Source organism: Numida meleagris, chromosome 1 (genome assembly GCF_002078875.1).
Source record: "Numida meleagris isolate 19003 breed g44 Domestic line chromosome 1, NumMel1.0, whole genome shotgun sequence".
Lineage (NCBI taxonomy): Eukaryota > Metazoa > Chordata > Aves > Galliformes > Numididae > Numida > Numida meleagris.
The window spans coordinates 100,981,329-100,990,744 of record NC_034409.1 but is presented as its reverse complement, the minus strand read 5'-3'; the positions used below and the strand labels follow the sequence as shown (position 1 = coordinate 100,990,744).

General features: G+C 47.6%; 1 protein-coding gene across 1 annotated transcript; it reads left to right on the top strand.

Moving 5' to 3' along the window:
• On the top strand, nucleotides 393-8,028 carry ADAMTS1 (ADAM metallopeptidase with thrombospondin type 1 motif 1). The gene is made up of 9 exons (XM_021403800.1): nucleotides 393-956; nucleotides 1,060-1,406; nucleotides 1,870-2,002; nucleotides 2,420-2,587; nucleotides 2,889-3,175; nucleotides 3,299-3,485; nucleotides 3,587-3,762; nucleotides 4,659-4,834; nucleotides 5,201-8,028. The coding sequence occupies exons 1-9, from the start codon at nucleotides 404-406 to the stop codon at nucleotides 5,940-5,942; spliced, it is 2,769 nt and encodes a 922-aa protein (XP_021259475.1). The 5' UTR covers nucleotides 393-403; the 3' UTR covers nucleotides 5,943-8,028.

The following is a 9,416-nucleotide window of genomic DNA, read 5'->3' as shown; positions in this document are numbered from 1 at the left end:
CGCTCGGCGGAGGCGTCCGGTTTGCGGCGGAGGGTCGGGGGCTCGCGGGCCGCCTTCGTTCCGTCCCCGCCGCCCGCTCGCAGGAGGGGGAGACCGCTCGGCCCCGCGCAGTGGAAGCGCACGCGAGGCCGTCCCGGGGCTTTCGCGGGAGCGAGCGACCGGAGCTCGGAGAGCCGAAGGGAAAGGAACGGCAGCGAGCGGAGAGCGGAAAGCCGCAGAGCGGGACCCTCTGGCAGACCCCTCCCGAAAAGCCGGCCATGGGAAAGTCTCCGCCGCCCCCGCAGTGATCGCGGACCCGCGGCCGCCCCTCCGCCGGGAGAGAGCCCCGCGCCGCGAGCGCACCGCCGCGCACCGCTCGCTCAGCCTCAGCGACCGCCCGCAGCCGCCGCGCCGCCGCGCCGCGATGAGGGCCGGCGCCCGCCCGCCGCCGCCCGTGCTGGCCGCGCTGCTGGGGCTGCTGGGGCTGTGCAGCGCCCAGCGCCCCGCCACCCGCCAGGCCGTGGTGCTGCCGCGCCGCCTGGGCGCTGCCGGCGGCCGGGAGCGCTTCCGCCTGGAGGCCTTCGGGGAGCGGCTGACGCTGGAGCTGGAGCCCGACAGCAGCTTCCTGGCCCGGGACTTCACCCTGCAGTACCTGGGCGGGCCGCCGCCGCCCTCTTCCTCCTCGCCGCCGCCGCCGGTGGACGACCTCGCCCGCTGCTTCTACTCCGGCACCGTCAACCGGGACCCCAACTCGGCCGCCGCCCTCAGCCTGTGCGCGGGGATGCGCGGCGCCTTCTCGTTGCGGGGCCGCGAGTACCTCATCCAGCCCGCGCCCGGCGCCGCGGGGCAGCGCCTCGGCCCCCACCTCCTCCGCCGCCGCGGTCCCCGCGCCCCCGTCGCATCCCGCTGCGCCGTGACCGAGCCGGGGGCGGGGGCTGACGCGACCGAGCCGGAGCCGGAGCCCTCGGGGCACGCAGGTACCGAGCGCGGGTGGGAGCGGGGCTGTGGGCGCTGCCCTCGGGCGCGGAGTTTTCGTGCGTTGCTCACGTGCGCGCTCTCTCCCTCCCTTTTTCAATGCAGAAACGGGGAGCAAAAGGAAAAAAAGATTCGTCTCCAGCCCCCGCTACGTGGAGACCATGCTGGTGGCCGACCAGTCGATGGCCGAGTTCCACGGCAGCGGACTGAAGCACTACCTCCTGACGCTGCTCTCGGTGGCGGCCAAGCTCTACAAGCACCCCAGCATCCGCAACTCCATCAGCCTGGTGGTGGTGAAGATCATGGTCATCTACGAGGAGCGCAAAGGACCTGACATCTCCTCCAACGCCGCCCTGACGCTGCGCAACTTCTGCAGCTGGCAGAAGCAGCACAACCCGCCCAGTGACCGGCACGCTGAGCACTACGACACTGCCATCCTCTTCACCAGGCAGGTGAGGGACGAGGAGGCCGAGTCCACCCCGCTGCCTCTAGCTCCCCACCCCCTGAGCAACCCCAAAAAGTATTTGGAGGCACTGCAGGCTCCACAAAGCAGTCTGCAGATGAAATGAATTTCTGTTGTTCAGCGTTCAGTATCCTTTGTGCTGTATCAGGTGAAGCTTACAGTGTAGGAGTTGGACTCGGTGATCCTTATGGGTCCCTTCCAACTTGGGATATTCTGTGATACGCAGTGTGTTTCTGCTGTATATTTTTAGCAGAGTCAGTATGGAAATTATGCATCCTGCTTCTACGTGTAAGCCCTGTGTATGTTCCAAAGACAGATTTTTGCCATCGTACCCATTGAAGTGCTGAATATTTATGCTCTTTCCATAAGTGAAGGCAAGCTGCCAGGGTGGGATGGTTCTTGCCAAGGTGAAGGCTCTGATCTGATTAATAATGAACTGCCTTTTTTTGCAGGACCTCTGTGGTGCCAAGACATGTGATACTCTTGGGATGGCCGATGTGGGAACCGTTTGTGATCTAAACCGCAGTTGCTCTATCATAGAGGACGACGGCTTGCAGGCTGCCTTCACAACAGCCCACGAGCTAGGTACTTGATGCTCTAAAATGTGATTTCAACTGATTAATTGCAGGCAGCTCATTGCAGTGAGGCTGGAAGCTCCCAGCTCCTTAGGCACTGGGCACCCCGTGCTGCCTTGGCAAGGTTGAGAGCAGCACAGCCTGGCCGTGCAGCAGGGTTCCACTGCTGAAATCAGTTCCAGGCCACGCTGCATTGTCTACGAGAGCTGTGTTGGACTGAGATTGCAGGAAAATAGCCTGTGAGGAGAGAGAAGATGCTCTGTAATCTGCTTGAAACTTGGCACTGTTGAGATCCCACTATTCTTTCAGTATTTAAAGACCAGACTACAAGTAGCTCTAGAGTTACAATAGCATTGGTAATGCAAAGGACAGACTTGCTGAAATCACAAACTTTTTTTCTTTCTTTTTTTTTTTCCCTTTTCCTAAGGCCACGTGTTTAACATGCCTCATGACGATGCAAAGCAGTGTGCTGGCATTAATGGAATAAGCCGGGATTTCCACATGATGGCATCCATGCTTTCCAACCTGGATCGCAGCCAACCCTGGTCTCCATGTAGTGCCTACATGATTACAACATTTTTGGATAACGGTCATGGTAAGATGATTAAACTTTCCGTTCATGTGGCATTCATGCTCTTGTGTTTTACTGCTTTGCTTTTCTTTTTTTTCCCTTTTAATTAATGGTGTGCTTTCTGCTAAGAACAGCATTAACCTTTTGCATGCTGCCAGTGATTTTAGAAGGCCCTTAGTTTTACAAAAATGGTGGCACAGATTGGCTGGAAAGCTCTTGCTGCGATGCAAATGTGGTTTCAGAGAAGCAAATACATTTTTCCCTTTTAAAACTGAACTCTCTGACAGCACCATCTGCTCTATTTTCCTTTTCTATTCCTTTTCAGGTGAGTGTTTGTTGGACAAGCCCCACAGACCAATCCAGCTTCCTTCTGACCTGCCCGGCACGCTGTATGATGCCAACAGACAGTGCCAGTTCACTTTTGGAGATGAATCCAAGCACTGCCCTGATGCAGCCAGTACGTGCACAACTCTGTGGTGTACCGGTACTTCGGGAGGACTGCTCGTCTGCCAAACCAAACACTTCCCTTGGGCGGATGGTACCAGTTGTGGGGAAGGGAAATGGTGCATGAATGGCAAGTGTGTGAATAAAACTGAGAAGAAGCATTATGATGTAAGTATTCTGCAAGCTTAGAAGTCGTTTTTTTTTGTTTTTTTTTTCTTTTACGAGCTGTTTGTGTCAAGGTTTTTGTGGTTTTATCTAACTGTTTTGGTCTCCTTCTGCTTGTCCTTTCAGACCCCAGTGCATGGCAGCTGGGGGTCCTGGGGAGCGTGGGGAGAGTGCTCCCGGAGCTGCGGTGGCGGCGTGCAGTACTCTTTCAGGGAGTGTGACAACCCTGTTCCTCGGAACGGGGGGAAGTACTGTGAGGGGAAGCGGGTGCAGTACAGGTCGTGCAACATAGAGGACTGTCCAGATAACAACGGTAATCTTTTCCCCATTTTTGAGGTGAAGGGAGGGGATCTTCTGAAGGAAGACCATGTACGGAGATGATCTAATGTCCACCTGTCTTTCCTCTGCCTGCAGGCAAAACCTTTAGAGAGGAACAATGTGAGAAGCACAATGAGTTTTCCAAGTCTGCTTTTGGAAGTGGACCTGCAGTGGAGTGGACACCCAAGTACGCTGGTGTGTCTCCAAAGGACAGATGCAAACTGGTCTGCAGAGCAAAAGGAACTGGATACTTCTTTGTTTTACAGCCAAAGGTATTTGAAAGTAATCTCTCATCCTCCTGAAAAATAGGATTTCTAATTTCTCCCATTCCTTGTGAAGAGTCAAGGAGTGTAGAAATCTGAGATTATGTTCTTCTTTTATTTAAGCTAAATCATAAATATGAGATCATGCTCATCTTGTATTTAAGCTGTATTCTTCCTTTTCTTCTCCTTACATGTACAGTCCGATCAGTGCAAGCATGCTTTAAATACTCTGGCACAATCCTTGCAGTTTTCACACGAACCACCTCTTCTACCCCCTCCACCCTAGTTTCCTTCACTCTCCTTCCACCAGTTTGATTACGCTAAGATACGTTTGGAGAATTCTGATGGTTCCTTGCCAAAATATCAGTGCTTTGTCATAGCAGTTACTAATACGCTGACAGCTTAAAATAAACAAAAGGAAAAATAACTCATCTTGCATAGCTACTTGAACTCACTGTCACTAGATGTTGAGAGCCAGTAACTGCCAGGGTGATGACACAGATATTTATTGTAGAGGAGTACTCCTGGAAGGAACGGATTGATTGGACACAAAAGCAGTTTTGGTTCTGTAATTTCTTTTACTCTTACTTCTAGTGACATGAGAAGAAAAATGTTCTTTGATAAAAAAAATTACAGTTCTGTGGACTTCTTTTGGAGTGGGGTGGGTGTTAATAAAAACCGAAACTACTTGTTTTCTTTTATCACCATGGCATTATTATTATTTTTTTTTCAAATGAGCTGAAGAATCATCTACAGGCTGCTTTGGTTTCTAGTTTGAAAAGCCTTGAAAATCTGGGTGCTGCAGGCTTTCCCTCTTATTATATTCTCCATTTTGTATGCATCTGCATTCTGCAATTTCTAATTGCAATTCTAATTGAATGCCCTCCTGCTTGTTTCCTGTGAAGGTTGTGGATGGCACCCCGTGTAGCCCCGACTCCACCTCTGTGTGCGTCCAGGGACAGTGCGTGAAGGCTGGCTGCGACCGGATGATAGGCTCCAATAAGAAGTTTGACAAATGTGGTATCTGCGGTGGCAATGGATCCACTTGCAAAAAAGTGTCTGGCACACTTGTTAGAGCAAAGTGAGTGCATGACTGCAGCTGCTATTTTGTTCTGGGGAATGTTTTGTGGGTGTAGATCTCTGGTTTCCAAGTCAGTGAGGTACCGTCTCAGTTTATCATTGGAACTGAGATTTGTTCTGTCAAAAACAGTTGACTGATGACTCACAGTCAGATCTCAGTGTTAAAGGAAACCCATTACATGGGACATGCCTTTGCCACAGCACTAAGGTGGGATGTGCAAATCTGTTAATCCATTCATTCGATTAGGTCAGCAACTTGCGAGCTTCATGCTTTGGCTTCACATGAAATTCAGCCTTGTGTGAGGCAGCTCCTTCCCTGTCCCATGGTTGAGCGGAGAACTCAGCCTTTCTTTTTTCTCTTGAGCAGACCGGGCTACCATGACGTGGTCACCATTCCAGCTGGGGCGACCAATATTGAGGTGAAGCAGCGGAACCACAGAGGTGCCAGGCACGACGGCAGCTTCCTGGCCATCAAAGCTGCAGATGGCACCTATGTCCTCAATGGTGATTACACTCTGTCGACGCTGGAGCAGGACATCACCTACAAGGGCAGCGTGCTGAGATACAGTGGCTCCTCTGCCGCTCTGGAGAGGATCCGCAGTTTCAGCCCTCTAAAGGAGCCTCTTACCATCCAAGTCCTCACAGTGGGGGACTTGCCACAGCCCAAGATCAAGTTCACCTATTTTGTGAAGAAGCCTGCTCAGCCCGCATCAGAGAAGGTGCCCAGTAAAAAGAAAGAGTCTTTCAATGCCATCAAGGAGATCATCTCCTCTGAGTGGGTCATTGAGGAGTGGGGCGAGTGCTCCAAGTCGTGTGGCTCGGGCTGGCAGCGGCGGGCCGTGGAGTGTCGGGACCCCCGGGGGCGGCCGGCCACTGACTGTGCCCGGGAGCTGAAGCCCAGTGATATCCGTCCCTGTGCTGATATTCCCTGCCCACAGTGGCAGCTGGGGGACTGGTCGCCTTGCTCTAAGACGTGCGGGAAAGGTTTCAAAAAGAGGTTGTTGAAATGTATTTCTTACGACGGCGGCGTGCTGCCACAAGAAAGCTGTGAGCCTTCCAAGAAACCAAAGCACCTGATAGACTTCTGCAATGTTACGGACTGCAGTTAAATAGTATAAGTTGGGAAAGCTAATTTTTTTATTTTATTTTTTTTTCCTTCAGAACAATGCACTGAAAATAAGAGTGTTAGAGGTAGCGCATACGTCTTGCGTTCAAAATTTATGGTGAGGATCCATTGAGGTGGGACAGTGCAAATAACGTTAGTTGGCGTTGCATCCTAAAACTACCCTGCCAACTGCAGATTTGGTAGGATAGCAGACCAATGTCACTCACTCATCTTCAGCAGAGAAGGCCCTAGGGTATTATAACTTCCTTTTTTAAAAGTTATGAATTAAAACATGAGCAGTGGCCAAAGCATGTTGAAGCAAACATTTTGGGGTTGGTTAATTCTCCCTTCTTTTGGATTTATATTGTGGTACTGATCAAGTCCCCACATGTAGGAAGAGAAGACAAAGGGGAGTGGAAAAGTTAGCTTAAAATAATTGGTCAGGGCTTACCTACCTCACAAAGGGCAAAACACAGGATTAGAAAAGGAGCTTTAACTAAGTCATTCACGGCTGCTATTGTTTCAGAGAACAGTTTTATATAAAAATGAAGCCATATTCTCTACCTGTAAAGAGTAAGAAATAGGAAAAAGTCAACTCCACAGATAACTAGAATGTCATTCTTTAATTATTTCTTCTAAAGCATCTTTGTCATTCCAATGTTCCTGTCCATTTCTCTTATCCACTTTAATGCCATTGTGGTGACATCTAATCCAGAGGCTAGAAAAAGTGGAAATCTTCATGGAGCAGGTAGTTTCTATGAGTAGTTGCTCTTTGTGCCTTCTGCATACTTCCACTGGCTTTTTTGATTTGAGCTTGGTTCTACCATCCTTTCAACCAGACTAGTGGCAGTGGGCGTTTCAGTCAGTGCTCTCACATAATTTTCCCTTACCCCAGCCAATAGCAATTATTTGCATTTGGATAAAAAGACATCAAAGAAATCCCGCTATGAATGGGAACCTCTCCTAAATGGCCTCTGATGGGTTTGTAGTGCTCAAATCACTGATAAGGCGGGAAGACAAAGCTGAAGGATAGCAGGTCCATCCACAGCAGTACGCCAGCATTTGCATAATTAAAGTTTGTGCCAGTCCATAGACAATGAGAGAATATGGCTTTCCATATGTATATAGTAAAAAATATTACTATAGATGTTACATACTTTATAAGTATTCTATATTTCTTTCCCTTCTGGGAAGGGTTATAATTTGTAATAAATGCATATAATGAGCATATTTATTTTTATACTTCTTGTCTAATGTGATCTTCTAAGTTATCGCTTTTTTTAAAAGGACATATAACAAGGATAGAGTATTTATACAGTATAATATGTTACTAGAAGTAATAAATGAACCCTATAAATTTTGAAAGTGGAGCGTCTTTATTTCACTGGAGTAAAACTGGTCTGTTGAGCAAAATGAGCTTGGATTCTAAGGTAATGTTACGAAGAAGGCTAAACCACATTTTTCAAAAATACTGGTAGCTTAGGCTACTAATCGACTGTGTTAGTGAAGGGGTTTGGAAAACTCTATCCGTACATTAAAAGGGGTAATTTTGTATTTTATTGCTTAACCACTATCTTGGTGCTCAGTACTGTTGTTTCATCTTCCAAAAAATGGACTGCTGCTAGACTGATGCCACTAATTTTAATAAGGGCTTACAGAGGGAATATTGCTGTCAGTGGTGTTTATAACCAAAAAAAAGTACAAAAGTAGCAGTTTTACCTGCTCCACTTAACCTTACCCGACTGGGAAAGATGCATTCAGAATTTAAAACCATTAACTAGCAGTCAGAGGTTTCCCTCACAAAATTCTGGAGGGCCTCATGATCACGCTCTTCTAATTACTTGTAAAAGTACTGTATGAATGAACTGTTCTAACTGTCGGTAACACGTTTTATAATGTTGAAATACATACTAAGCGTTAAGAAACTGATTTTTGCTCCCTCATTTCTGATCTCATGACTACTCCAGTTGAGGGAAAATCTTCTGTTGAGCTCAGTGGGATTCTTGCCATGGAATTTGAGACATCAGTCATCTATGAATACTTTTGGCTTTGTGTCATGTAAAAATCTATTAAAACTTCCTTTGCCAATGTTTGGACTCTGTCTTGCAGAAATTGTTCCCACTTTATTCCACGGATAAAATCCTGGCCCTTCTAAAGCACATAGAAAAATTTTCATCATGTCACACTTAATCATTGAGTATTACTTTGTCTTTGACATGCAAAAATATTGGGGAACATTTTACTTGTAGTGTTATTTAGGAGTCAGTCGATTTCTTTTTTCATAAATGCTTGAGGGTATTTTTTATTTGCATATATTTACATACGGAAGGGTGGTTGGGCATTGGAAGTGGTAGAACCATCATCCTTGAAGTTATTTAAGGGATATGTGGATGTAGTGCTTGGGGACATGGTTTAGTGGTGGACTTGGTGATCTTAAGGGTCTTTTCCAACCTAAATGATTCTATGATTCTACATATATGCATATGTATAGCGCAGCAGGTTTAATTTAGGAATATATATATATATACACATTTGCAAGAGAAATAACTAATTTTCTGCTGTTGTTCTTAATCCTTGTAGACTCTGTATCCTAACACAAAGCTCTCTGTCGGCGTTGCCTGAAGCACTCCTCATTTAAGAGCCTAGGGAGCTAGTGTCCTGTAACAACAAGATCATTCCGTATCTTTCGAATTGGCAAGGTCCCCTGACTTCTGATTGAGGGTCATTGCCCAGTTTTGCTCTCATCAACCTAGACTCAAGGCAGGGCTAAGAAAGCCCTGCAGAGAAAACAGCTTCCCCCAGACCTGCCCATATCAATTAAAGCAAGCCCCGGGTGCTGACACACTCTTCTCTTGCAGTAGCACTTGGGGCTGTTTGGGGGTATTTCACAGGCCTTTCACACAGAAGGGAATTTGGATCCAGTTAATTGCAGCAATTTACCATTTTTTTAACAAGAAGTGCTGAAGTGTTCTGCCTTTCCAAAGTGCCCATATTACCTGAGTTAGCTCTGGTTAATTACAGGGCTGAGTGATCTAAGTGAGGAGTTGGAAGTTGTGAAGGAAATTAAACATACTTCGTGTTTTACAGTAAGAAATGGCAACAGCAACACCTTTTACACTCTTGCAAAAGGTTACATAATAAAATGAGTGATGAACTAATAAAAAGCTATGATATAATGACAGCCTAATTTCTATGGTGGCACTGTTTTCTTCAGAGCATGAACACGGCAGCAGCCTGTTAGCTCATAACCCATAGTTGTAGCGCAGGTGACCAAGACTGCATTTCTAACTTATAGTTTACATATTTCTCTTCGACCAGTCTATGAATCTTTAGCCGTGGCATCTGCTGGACAGTAATATGGTTCTTGAAATTATATCCTGTTCTTAACAGGGGTGAGTTACAGAAGACAAAGGAGGTTGGGCTGGATATGAGGAACAACTTCTACTCAGCAAGAGCAGTGAGGCAGTGGCACAAGCTG

Bases quoted from the DNA above. Each gene is read 5' to 3' on its own strand.
- ADAMTS1 (XM_021403800.1), top strand. From the start codon at position 404: ATGAGGGCCGGCGCCCGCCCGCCGCCGCCCGTGCTGGCCGCGCTGCTG. The intron at 2,588-2,888 runs GTAAGATGATTA...ATTCCTTTTCAG, and splicing joins ATTTTTGGATAACGGTCATG to GTGAGTGTTTGTTGGACAAG. The intron at 3,486-3,586 runs GTAATCTTTTCC...CTCTGCCTGCAG, and splicing joins GGACTGTCCAGATAACAACG to GCAAAACCTTTAGAGAGGAA.